Here is a 13133-nt window from a genome sequence, read left to right as displayed (position 1 = left end):
TGTAAATCCCATCAGTGGGATGTGGGCAAAAATGATGTGAGCATTTCCTGACCAAGGATTTTAAGAAGGAGATGGACTACCTCTACTCTCCTTTTTACCATTTTGCTGGCTGGATGCAGGCTATGATGAGGCTTTATCATGATGAGGCAGGGAGTAATGGTTAGTTAATGAGAAACACCAACAAAAGGTAGTGTGTACTTCTCATTATTTTTTTCTATTTGAAAAAGTCTACATTCTATTAATTTCCAATATTTATTGGCATTGTTGAAATTTAGAATTTCTTCTCCCTGCAAAGCTAATTAGCTCCCCTTACCAGTTCCTATAGTTTTAAAAACCCTCAGGGGTTATTTCCTATGTCCTGAATTTTGGTGGTTTTCCTGAGATTTTCCCAGTAGTTGCTGCCATTTTAAGCTTTACTGCCAGGCACTTAAGCCCCTCCAGCTGTTCCCTCGAATTTTCCTAACTCCATACATACACAGAGTTCTTACAATGTCAGAGCTGAGTAGTAGTCAAAACATTAAAGTTACAATGGAGAGGAGGCTATTTTATTCTTTTTAGGTTATACTTTATTAATGGGATCTGCATACTGGAGTGTTAATAGAGTTTATTTAGACAAAGTTTCTTCTGGGATTACTTATAAACCTGCCTTTGCTATGACAGAGAGAGTTGAGGGTTTGTGTTGGAATAAGCACAAATAGGAGTCCTAATCTCAGTGCTGCCATTAGAACAGATATACTTCCCTAATGACTATGCATTGTTGATGGGCTAGGGTCATTGTGCCTGACTTGGTTTTCCCTCAGGATGAATTCTCTTGAAGTATACCCCACCCCAAATAGGACCTGAAAATATTATTGGGTCAGGCCTCCCCACCAGTTCTGCAAATATACCCTGTCTCAAGTAGCAGACACAGGCAGAAATCTTTCCCATAGCATCTTTAGCCTGTACGGAAAGTCAACATACATTTGGCCAATTTCAATAGTTAGTTCACCAGACCCACCCTGGCCTAGTTGATCCTGACTTCAGGGCATTTTAATTCCTATGTAGAGCCCCTAAAATTCAGGAATAGGAGAAGGGGTACATGCTAAGAACACACAAAGTTTGGCTCAACCTTGACCAAAAGAGAGGTCCTAGAAAGAAGGTTTTCCTGAGACACATGAAGGAAAGTAGAGAGGCAAGTAAAGCTAAGTGGGCAAAAACAGGTCCATTACCATGGTGACTGAGAAGGACAAGAGGAGATCAAGTGAGCTGCACAAGCAAGGGATATGCCAGTGTGCAAGTTCACCTGCATGCAGGTAGGAGGTGGGTGGGATTGGAAGGAAAACAGTGGGTATGATGAGTGAGCACAGTTGCCTCAGTATCTTGGACTCGATGCTAGTAGATTATTTGGCTCTGAAATTTATATTTTGGGGTAAGTCAGGGTTACAGAGGTGCTAGTGGAGGCACTGGTGAGTAGAATGATCATTGCAATTTGGTGAACTGGAATCCATTTCAGGAGTAAGTAATGCTTAGTTAGCAGTAAGAATATAAGGTCACTATCTTATTTCAATCTTTTATTTGTGCTCAGATTTTAAAGATAATACTCTGATACAAATAAAAAGATAACATATATAAAAGGTTAAAATAGGGCATTTATCACTTCAATAAATGTTAACCAATAAAAGACCATGTTTTCTACATTAATTGACAACAAATTATCCAACAGTTATTTCAAAGAATCACACAGTAAAACCTATCAACTTTTGGTAGAACCACTCCTCTGTCAGTAAATATCTTGATATAAAAATCTTAGCACCTCCAGAATTACCAGAGAAGCTTCTGTTGCTGTGATTTTGGACGTATCTGGAAAATAGAGAAGGGCATTTGTGGCAGTAATGGTGAGAGATGAGTTTCAAAACAGATTTCCCAGGGATTGAGGCACAGGTAAAGAAAGTCAAGGGGAATAGACTTCATCAGGATGGGGAGTATATTTGGTTGGTACTACTGCTATAACAAATTACTACACATGGGATGGCTTAATATAACAAAAATTTATTATCTTACAGTCCTGAAAGTGGGAAATCCAATAAGGGTTCCACTATAATAAAACCAAGGTGTTGGCAGAGCTGCTTTTCTTCTGGGGTTTCTAGGAGAGAATCTGTCTTTTCCAAGTTCTGGAGACAGGCTGTACTCCTTCACTCCTGGCTTCCTTCCATCTTCAAAGCCAACGGTGGCCTGTGTAGTTTATTCATTGACACGGAATCTCTCCCTCCCTTTTCCACATCTAAAATATGCTTGTGGTTACATTGAGCAGGATAATCCAGTGTAATCTTATGATAAATTCAGGTGATTACCAACCTTAATTCCATCTTAAACCTTAATTCTCCTATGCCAGGTGACATGTTACATGTCCCAAAGAACATCACATGGACATCTTTGGGGTATGATTACCTGCCAAACACAATGAGGGTGGTGTTTAAATTGAGTTTTAAGTGCACAGCAATAACAGCATTAACTCTGTTTCTAACCACATTGCTCTGTGTATCCCATGCAACAGGCAGGAAGAGGTGGGGCTCAAGAGTAGAGGAAGGATGTGGGGGTGAACGGAGAAGAAGTGAAAACAGCCAGGTTTTTGTATTAGGGACCTGGGTACATCGTGGGGATACTATCTTCCCCTGACAACGACTGGCGAAACTAGGCAGAGGGTATGGCAAGTCGCTAAGATCCAAGCTGGTGGGAATCTCTACTACATTTCCACACAGGCAGATACCATGAGGACTTGGATGTGCCTTATAAGGAAAGACTTGATATAGATTGAAGAAGAGCCAGGACCAGCCCTACCTAGTGCCTGACACTTGCATGAGGGAGAGCAGAGAGTGAGGACTGTGTGACCCCACGAAGGTCCTGATAGGGAAAGGCCCTCTTTTATGGGCAGCTGGGGACAGCACAATGCCAAAGTAAGTTACCATTTGGAATGAGAAAAAGCAGTGTGGCAGAATGAATGACTCTTGGCGCAGACCAATACTTGATTCCCTAGGGTTAGAGGTCTGGGTCACCCTTTTTGTAGAAGAGGTTCAGTGGTGAGGCCTTTATGGGAGCCCCCACCCAGTTCTCTTAAGAGCAGGTGTACTTTCCTCCCCTGCGTGCCTCCACCAACCAGTGAAAGAAAAGCATGGGGGGCCCACCATAGAGCCCCAGGGCAGTCTGGCCTAAGACTGCCTCCCTCCTCCCAGCCTGCAGCCCTGACACCCCCTCTCCCATTAGCGTCCAGGAGAGAGGCTGAGCTGGCCAGGGGGCGGGGGAAGCACTCAGAGTGTGGGGTGCAGACACACCAAGGGGCTACTTGGTATCCATCCGCTTCTCCAGCGCGGCTGTTTCCGACCTCCCGATCCTATCCCCCCACGCCCCCACGCCGGTCCCTTATATTGTAGCAGCGCCAGAAACGTGGCGGTGGTCGCCACATTAGGGTCCGCAGGGTCCTACTGAGGCAGCCTGGTGCCAGCCGGCCCCTCAGGCCCGGGCTCATCGTGGCCCCGCCCACCTCTGGGTCGGAACTACGGTGGGCCCGGGAGGGGGCGTCGAGCCCATTCGCGCCATATCCCTCCGCCCCCCTTCCCGACACCCTCGCGGCGAGTGGTTCTTGCCGCATCCTGCGTAGCCCCTGCCCAGTTTGCTGCAGAGGCGCGGGGGGCGGGACGCCTCTTTGCAATTCTGATCGCACCACAGAAAGCGGTGGGAATCCGGGTGAGGGAGCAGCCAGAGCAGAGCAGAGCCAAGCCTAGGAGAGGAGGGGGAGGCCGACGACCTGGGCCCTGAGCCTGTGAAGGCAAGTGGGGGTGTGGTGGTGGGGCGTGGGTGGTCCCCTCCCCCGTCGACCGGCTGGCAGCCTGTCCCCCAGACCCTGGCAGCCCGGCGAGGAGGAGGCGACACGATCGGATCCCGTCCCTGAGAAAGGTGCGCAGTGTCCGAGGACCCCTGGCGAAGAGAAGGCGGTGACCTGCGCGGGTCGGGCCTGGCCGAGGGCGGAGGGGGTGGCCCGAGAGGTATCGCAGATGGCCTGGAGGCGAACCGCGCTGACCGCGTCCCAGCCAGTTTTCCAGGCGCCCGCGCCCCGCCCTCGACGGTGTCTGTGCCCGGAGAGGGCTGTGTGGGGAGGCTGCTGTGGGAGAAATGGCGGAGCGGGAGCCGGGGTGGGGGGCGCCCGGGGAGGCCGCCTGGGGCAGGGGCTGGTGTCGGAGCCCTGTGCCCAGCCGGCGGGAGGTGGGTCGAGTTTGCTACTCCGGGCCCTGATTCCGGAAAGGCGCCCGTTGGGCCCCGTGTCCTGGGTGCCGTCCCTTCCCACAGGCTCAGGTTGATGTCAAAGTCTCCTGTCTGCGCGGTAGGTCTGGCGTATTCTCACAGGCCACAGTGAGCATCTGTAGACGAGAGGCTTGAGAAAAAGGAGGAGCAGGAAATGGCCTGGATTTCTGGAGGTGTGTGGGGATGGGGGGTGGTCGCCAGGCACTGGCTGGAGATCCGAATCGGGGTGGGGTGACTGCGACCAGAGCAGGTCAGGCATCCAGGAGCATCTCCTAATCTTCCCCTCTCTAACACCCTTCCAGACACTTCCCCCACTTTCCTCCCCAACCCTCTGAAATTGGAGGCCATGAAAAGATGGGCTTTGGAGGTGGGGGTGATGAGGGAGTCATATTTATTAGCATCACGTCACAACCTGCCTTCTAGAATATGCGGCACCCTTCCCCCATTTTATGCTGCGCATTGCAAGAGGATGTAGTGCACCTAGTGGTGGATCCTCAGAATTGGCGAAGGGAGTAATGGGAAGACTATGACGTCAAGAGAAGGAGTTGTTATCTCTGGAACCCTGCAACAGGGCCTAAATAAGACGAGAATATTCTACCAGCAGGACCCTGAATGTTGAAAGACAGATAATATGGGGACTCCTATTCTTGGTGTTGGTCTGTCTACCAGGTGCTCAACTGCTACCCTCATTTCCTGTCTTACCTTTTCATCTGTTTGTCCATAGGCCTGCTCTAAGGCTCATCAGTTCTGCAAGAAAGGAAAGGAGGAGGAGACTGGCTCAAACCTCTGGAGTCTGGTGAGAAAGGGGGCAATGCAGGGGATAGCTACAGAGGAAGAGCATGGCAGGTGGCTTTGATCCAAGTGGGTGCTTCTGCTTTCTGCTAGATTTGCACGCTGCCACTGCATCCCTTGTCCATTTCTTGCAGGTAACATTAGGAATATTGACACAGGTGTAGGTTGGGCTGTGACTGGGAGAAGAAGACCTGCAGGTAGGGACCAGGGGACAGGAAACATTGGACAGACTGGACCCTTGAATGGAAGAGAGATATTTGTCTCAGCAGCCTGGATGTGTGCCTATCTACTGAGCACTCAGACTCCATTCTCTCCTGTATGTTTACTTGTTTATAGGACCCCCTGCTGTCGGTTGTGGGGCTTGACACCACTTGAACAAGGAAAGGAGGGAGAAATTGCACCCCATCAGTGAAGGTTGGTATGAGAGTGGGTACACCTCTGGGTGGGGTAGCAGAGACCAGCACTGGTCTGGGACTGATTAGGGTCCAGTCTGGGGACTCCTCAGCCCCTCCAATTGCCAACATGCTTTCCTACCATCCCTGTACCTGTTTTGTAGCAGGCAGCAGGGCCAGAGAGTCTTTCTCATAACCCAGCTGTCCCACCCAGCATTCAACACCAGTCTCTCTGTGTAAGTCTCTGCATGGGTGACACAACTGGAAGAGACTCAAAGCCCCATTTCATTCTCTCTCCCTAGATCCACTTCCAGTGGCAGCTCTGGTGGTGTTGGAGTTGCTGCTGACCGCCACCCTCAACAAGTCTCAACCCACCCAAGAACCGTCCATCATCCCCAGCTTGCTTGTGCATCTTCTGCGCTTTGTCTGTGTCATTGACTGGGACTGTGCGTGGGAAGGAGACTGATTGACTGCTGGACTGGCAATTGACTGTAACTCTTGTTTCCAACCTCATATCCTAAATTACTGAAAGATCAGAGTGTGAAGAAACAAACCTGTGACAGATCTGTGGTCAAGGTTGAGATTGAGGGCGGGGCATATAACTGGGTTTTCTCTGTAACTTGTACCATGACTGGTGCAGAGATTGAGCCTAGTGCCCAGGCCAAGCCTGAAAAGAAAGCTGGGGAAGAGGCTGTGGCTGGGGCTGAGATAGCGAGTGATGTCCCTCTGGTGGTTAGACCCAAGGTTAGGACCCCGGCCCAGATAATGACTGGGGCAAGGCCCAAAACTAAGACCAAGGTTATGCCTGGAGTAAAGCCAAAGAGTGAGGCAAGTGCGGCGGGTAGATCACGTCCTAAGAGTAAGGCCAAGGCAATACCTGGGTCAAGATTTAAGGATGAACCCCAGGTGTATGCCCAGACCAATGCCTCTCCACTGGTCAGTACTGATTCTGGGTTGGTTGTTAAAGCTAAGTGCCTGTCTGTGGATAGAGAACTGGTTAATATGGACACTGTGAACTTTCACGGAAGGAAAGCTGACTCCCAAGCTGGATTCCAGCCTTCTCTGATGTCAGAGGATGAGACCTATATGGGGTCCTGGCACTCTGCTAAGCCTACATCCAAACAAGAGGCCTCTTACAATTCTAATTTCAGATGGGTTGATAAATCCTCTGTGAGTTCCTGGTTCTGGAGTGGAGATGACGTCACTACAAGATGTCATCCTAGGAACCAGACAAAGACCAGTACTAGGTCCAGGCACATGGCCAAACAAGAGGCTAATACCATGTCTAGGCCCCAAACTAATCAGGAGCTCTATGTTGTATCTAGTTCTGGTTCTGAGGATGAGTCTGTGAAGTCATCCTGGTTCTGGTCCAGAGAAAAGACCAATACCTCGTCTGGGCCCAGGGGAGAGGACAGTAGCAGGTCCAGGTTTAGGTTCAAGAAAGAAGTCTATGTTGAATCGAGTTCTGGATCTGAGAATGAAGACCATATGAAGTCCTGGTTCTGGGCTGGAGAAGAGGCCAAATTCAGATCCAAACGCAGAGCCAGGAAAGAGGCCAATACCAGGGCCAGGCGCAGGGCCAAGCGAGAAGCTTGCATTGATTTCATGTCTGGGTCTATAGATGTAATCAAAAAAGAGTCTTGCTTCTGGCCTGAAGAGAAGATTAATACCTTTTCAAGGCCCAAGACCAAGAAAGAGGCCAGGGCCAGAGCAATAGCAAAGGCAGAGGCCAAAACCAAGGCTAGAGCCAGGGCCAGGCAAGAAGCCAGGTCAGAGGAGGAGGTCCTCATTGGGACCTGGTTCTGGGCTACAGAAGAGCCCAGCATGGTGGATGGGGCCAGTGTCAAGTCCAGTCCACAAATGGAGGATGAGTCCATTGTTGGGAGTTGGTTCTGGACTGAAGAAGAGGACAGTGTGGGGACTGGGGCCAGCAGTAAATCCAGACCAATAGCTGAGGAGTCTATTTGTGATTCGTGGCTTGCAACTGGGGAAAAGACCAGTATGAAAACTGGAACTGAGGCCATCTCTGAATCTATACTAGCAGCTGATGATGAAGAGGTCATTATTGGTTCCTGGTTCTGGGCTGGTGAGGAAGTCAGCCCAGAGGCTGAGGAAGAGACCATTTTTGGGTCTTGGTTCTGGGTCATTGATGAGACCAGCGTAGAATCTGGTGTTGGGGTCAGCTGTGAGTCCAAGCCAAGTTCTGAGGAAGAAGAGGTCATTGGTCCCTGGTTCTGGGCTGAAGAAGAAGTTGATACAGAGACTGGGGTTAGAGAACAGGCCAGGCCAGGAGCTGAAGAAGAGACAATATTTGGGTCCTGGTTCTGGGCTGAAAACCAAACCCACATAGATTCTGGGGCTGAACCTAGCTGTGACACCACACCAGAGGCTGAGGAGGAGGAGCCCATTGTTGGGTCTTGGTTCTGGACCAGAGTAGAGGCTGATGTCAACAGCAAGTCTAGCATGGAGGATGATGAAGAGGCCATTATACCATCTTGGTTTGGGGCCAGAGAAGAGGTCAGTATGAAGTATGGGGCTGGTGCCAGATGCAAATTTATGGCAGGGGCTGAGGATACTGAAAATAGGTCTTGCTTCTCGGCAGAAGAAGAACCCTGTATGTATCCTACCAGTGGAGGAAGCTGGAAGTCTAGCCCAGAGGAGGAAGAGGACACTGTTGATTCGTGGTTCTGGTCCAAAAAATACACAAGGCCAGAGGCCATTGTAGGGTCCCAGTTATGGGCTGAAGAAGAGAGTAGTATAGATTGGACTGGAGAAGAGGCCAAGCTACCAGCTGAAGAGGAGATCATGATCAATTCCTGGTTTTGGAAAGAAGATGAAGCCATTATAGAGGCTACCAACAGAGAAGAGTCCAGGTCAGAAGCTGAGGAGGAGGACATTATTGGTTCTTGGTTCTGGGCTGGAGAAGAGTACAGGTTTGAGGCAGAACCTGAGGCTGGAGAAGAAGATAGGCTAGCAGTTGAGGAGGAAGGTATTGTTGGGTCCTGGTTCTGGGCCACGGAAGAGGCCATTAGAAGAGAGGCCGGGTTTTGCAGCAAATCCAGTCCCAAAACTGAAGAGGAAGAAGTCATTGTCGGGCCCTGGTTCTGGGAAGAAGAGGTCAGTCTGGAGGCAGCAGCAGGGACCAACTTTGAGTTTAATCCTGGGACTCAGGAGGAGGAAATCACTGTTGGGTCCTGGTTCTGGGCTGAAGAAGCAGCCAGCATAGAGGCTGGGTCTCAGGCAGTAGAAGAGACTGGGTCAGGTACTGAAGAGGAGACCATTTTTGGATCCTGGTTCTGGGCTGAAGCAGAGACATGCTGTGTATCTAAATCAGATGATGAAGAGATGATTGTTGAATCCTGGTTCTGGTCTGGAGACAAGGCCATTAAGGAAACTGAATCTGTGGCCACCTATGAGTCCAGGTCAGAAAATGAGGAAGAGATAGCTATTGGGTATTTGTTTGGAGCTGAAGATGAGATGAATAACGGAACTGGCAATGTTACCAACTGTGAGTCCAGGACATCAGTCAATGAGGATGAGGCCATAGTGGGGTCTTGGTTCTGGGCAGGAGATGAGCCCCATTTTGAGTCAAATCCTAAACCTGTATTCAGGGCCATTTGCATGTCGGGGTGTTCAGTTGAGCAGGATCCCGATCCTTCACGCAGGCCCCAGACTTGGGAGGAGGTCACTGTTCAGTTCAAGCCTGGTCCATGGGGTAGGCTTGGCTTCCCATCCATAAGCCCCTTTAAATTTCCAAAAGAAGCAGCATCTTTATTCTGTGAGATGTTTGGGGGAGGGCCCAAACAAGCAGAACTTAGCCCAGAAGGGGAAGAGCAGGAATCTTCACCTCAAACTGATCAGCCTGACCCTGAGTTCCCATTTCAGTATGATCCTTCCTACCGGTCAGTCCGGGAAATTCGAGAGCATCTTAGGGCCAAGGCGAGTGCAGAGCCTGAGAGTTGGTCCTGCAGCTGCATACAATGTGAGCTTAAAATTGGTTCTGAAGAGTTCGAAGAACTCCTTTTATTAATGGAGAAAACTCGGGATCCTTTTGTTCATGAAATATCTAAAATTGCAATGGGTATGAGAAGTGCTTCTCAATTTACCCGAGATTTCATTCGTGATTCGGGTGTTGTCTCACTTATTGAAGCCTTGCTCAATTATCCGTCCTCCCGAGTTAGAACAAGATTTTTGGAAAATATGGTTCGCATGGCTCCACCTTATCCAAATCTAAATATGATTCAGACATACATATGTCAAGTGTGTGAGGAAACCCTTGCTTATAGCTTGGATTCCCCTGAGCAGCTTTTTGGAATAAGAATGATTAGTCATTTCACTACTACTAGTGACTATCACACACTGGTTGCCAATTATATGTCTGGGTTTCTCTCCTTATTAGCTACAGGCAATGCCAAAACAAGGTTTCATGTTCTGAAAATGCTACTGAATTTGTCTGAAAATCTTGCCATGACAAAAGAACTACTCAGTGCTGAAACAATGTCAGAATTTATGGGCCTCTTTAACAGGGAAGAGATACCTGACAATATTCAAGTTGTTCTTGCGATTTTTGAGAATATTAGTAACAATATCAAAAAAGAAGAGTTCGCTGATGATGATTTCGATCTTGAGCCGCTTATTTCTGCATTCCATGAAGTTGAGAAATTTGCTAAGGAACTGCAAGGCAAAACAGACAAGCAAAATGACCCTGAAGAAGACCAAGAGAATTAGTATGATTAATTACTTGCCTCTGATTGTCCTTATGTTCCTGAGTTATGATCCTTGAGTAATGCTTTGGTTTTCACAGTTGGTTCTATGTTGCATTGTACATCTTTAATGCTGATACTAACTTTGCCTAACCCTGTGTGTAAGCTGGATCATTTTTCTGATGCCAAATGAATATTATAACTGAAAACACACTTGGTGATATTTGTCTCGTCCAAATTGTGATCTTTAGTATTTGAGCTTATAGTGAACTGAGCCATCATAAATAAGCTACCCTTCTGATTGTTCTGAGTGTTGTTCTACTGTATAGATATCTATCTGAGTGTTGTGTTTCAATAAAGTTCTATTAAAGTTGGCAGAACTCACTCTTCTTCTTCTTTGTGTGTGTGTGTGTGTGTGTGTGTGACAGGGTCTCACTTCATTGCCCAGGCTAAAGGTGTGTGTGTGTGTGTGTGTGTGTGTGACAGGGTCTCACTTCATTGCCCAGGCTAAAGTTCTGTAGCCTCATCATAGCTCACTGCAACCTTAAACTCCTGGGCTGAAGTGATTCTCCTGCCTTAGCCTCTGGAATAGCTAGGACTAGGGCATACACCACCATGCCCTGCTAATTTTTCTATGTTTAGTAGAGATAAGGATCTCACTGTTATTCAGACTGGTCTCAAACTCCTGGCCTGAAGCAATCCTCTTGCCTCAGCTTCTAGGATTTACAGGCATGAGCCATCGCACCAGGCCAGAAATCACCCTTCTTGAACTTAAAATTCAGATCCAAAGATAACATGAATACACACAGAGATAATGTATGAATAATATGCTCCTTGCAAAAGCTTTTTCTCAGCTTTAAACACAAAGATTACCATGGACTGCAACTTAGGGCAGGCTTCTGAGAAAAAGAACTCATTTTTAAGTTGCACTCTTCAGTGTAGGAAAGAGGTTGGTGGTATGTATAAAGAAAAGCATGGAGCTGGGAAAAGTGTTCCTACAGGAGTGAGGTATCCAGTCTACCTGGAGTGAGTGGGAGGAATATACTCAGGGGTATTGGGGATGAGGTAAGTTTTGAAGAGCTGAGAAGTTGGATTTTGAAACTCGAAGTACAACTGTTTCTTTGATACTACCTAAAGGGTAAAAGAACAAGACAGGAAAGCACAGGGTTTTATTTGAGTCTGGAAAATGACTTAATCATGATGGTGCCCATGACAAGTGTTAAGGCAATTAAAAGTGATGATATATAGGTTTTTTAATTAGGAAAAGCCCTGATGCTTTCTATATTTGGTGTGATAGAGAAGACTTGTGTCATATATGGAAAATATCCCATTTAAAAAAATGTGAGTAAATTGAATTCATGCAAGTATATATTATTTGATTATATAGAAAATTCTACAATGATATAAAATCTGTCAAAGGAATAGAGGTACAAAACACAACTTTAGAAGAACTGGTTTGCCAAATAAAAATACAAAATTATTTAAGAGGAATAAACTGTAAAATTACCAAAGTTCCTGAGTTAATTCCACATGTTTTTGTACACTTGAAAAGGTTGGAACGTATATTCAGACAGGAGCAAAAGTCAGTGATAAAGTTGGTTTGGGAAGGGAGTTCAGTATAGGGGGAAATATGATGAGTTTTATTTTTTTAAGGAAAAGAACTAGACTCAGGGATCCTATTATTTTTGGTTTGTCTCAGGGTGCAAAGTGCTTTTTCCCCTCTGATGGTAGTATGCTAAGGTTTATGGAAGTAGGGACAAGTAGCAATTTTGCCTCCCTTCACAAACCACAAATGTTAACAGGGATCATCCTGGTGGTGCAGATTGGAGTTTGAATGTTTGTTTTGATTATTGGTATTTTTCAAGACAGATCCTGTGTGTGTGTGTGTGTGCGTGTGTGCGTGTTTTTTTTAATATATCGCCCGAGTGGTATACAAAATATCAAAAATCACTTCATCTCCAAAATCCTCATGGAGTGTTCCTCGCCAGCCAAGTGCTCCTACCGAGCAAGGCCCGGGCATAGGGCTGGAAGCTTTGGCTCCAAATCCAGCCTTCCTTCCAGCTCTCTGTTTTCACCAGAGTCAGGAGCTTCAGCGTCTTCTAGCAAACAGTTCACCCCCAGAGGCAGAAGACTGCCTGCCATCCGTGGTGCAAGGCTGCCGCAGACAAGCTGACTGCACGGTCACGTGAGGCTGATGGTAGGTCATGTGACCAGGCTCTCACTTGGGCCGGCAGAGAGGTGTGTTTCTGGAGAAGGGACAGGAAGGACAGACACCTGAGGATCCACAGACCCAGGTGGGAGGAGCAGCGGGATGTTAAGGTGGGTGGGTGTCTCTCCATGATGCACTGGCCTGAAAACTAATTTCTCAGGCACCCACAGCATTTGTTGGTAGAGAAAACAATCCCTCGGCCAACCGCGAGCGTCTTAGCCGGGTCTGTCTTTTGTCCAGGAGCTCAAGGAGCGGGGAGTCATCCTGCAGGAGGCATTCGCGGAGAGAAGCGGCGGTTGCCATTGGAGAAGGTGGGTGCGAGGCCGGCAGATGGCCTCCGTGGGAGGTGGTGGCTGAGACGCGGGTGAAGGAAATGCCTCGGACCCTTCTACTCCCTCCTGCCTTCTGTGTGCAGCCTGGACATGGGGGCCCCGTGCCGCCCAGCGCCTCCTGACTCTGTTTCTATGTGTGGGTGGGGGAGGTGGGCATCTGGGCGGAATTGGCTTCAGGGGAGCCCAGCGAGGGGAAACGGTCAAGTAACAAGTCATGAGCACCCATGCGCTGGATCAGGAAAGGCAGGCGTGGAGATGGGAACCGTGGGCCACATTGCCACTCTCTTCCTCCCACCAAGTCAGCACTCACTCTACTATCTGTCTTCTTACTGTCAGTATCCAGACAGTGGGAACGACTGAAACCAGCTCAAAACTGGAGGAGGATTGGGTTGGGGAGGAGACGGGGACACATCTGCTTTTTGTTCCAAGG

The 13133-nt window shown here is 48.1% G+C and overlaps 1 protein-coding gene across 2 annotated transcripts in view; it reads left to right on the top strand.

Moving 5' to 3' along the window:
• Window positions 1-10526, top strand: part of GPRASP1 (G protein-coupled receptor associated sorting protein 1) — a 45177-nt gene extending 34651 nt beyond the window's left edge. Inside the window, exons 4-10 of one of the 2 annotated variants that reach the window (XM_069463878.1) lie at window positions 2739-2933; window positions 3703-3930; window positions 4359-4448; window positions 5000-5071; window positions 5202-5264; window positions 5404-5481; window positions 5762-10526. In XM_069463878.1, the coding sequence (XP_069319979.1) occupies window positions 6087-10187 (4101 nt within the window). In that variant the 5' untranslated portion in view covers window positions 2739-2933; window positions 3703-3930; window positions 4359-4448; ... (2 more) ...; window positions 5404-5481; window positions 5762-6086 and the 3' untranslated portion in view covers window positions 10188-10526. The remainder of the gene's footprint in view (window positions 1-2738; window positions 2934-3702; window positions 3931-4358; window positions 4449-4999; window positions 5072-5201; window positions 5265-5403; window positions 5482-5761) is intronic. The other variant, XM_069463879.1, reaches the window with a different exon arrangement.
• Window positions 10527-13133: the final 2607 nt, after the last annotated feature.

This window comes from Eulemur rufifrons, chromosome 30 (assembly GCF_041146395.1).
Source record: "Eulemur rufifrons isolate Redbay chromosome 30, OSU_ERuf_1, whole genome shotgun sequence".
Taxonomy (NCBI): domain Eukaryota; kingdom Metazoa; phylum Chordata; class Mammalia; order Primates; family Lemuridae; genus Eulemur; species Eulemur rufifrons.
This window is presented reverse-complemented; position numbering and strand designations above follow the sequence as displayed.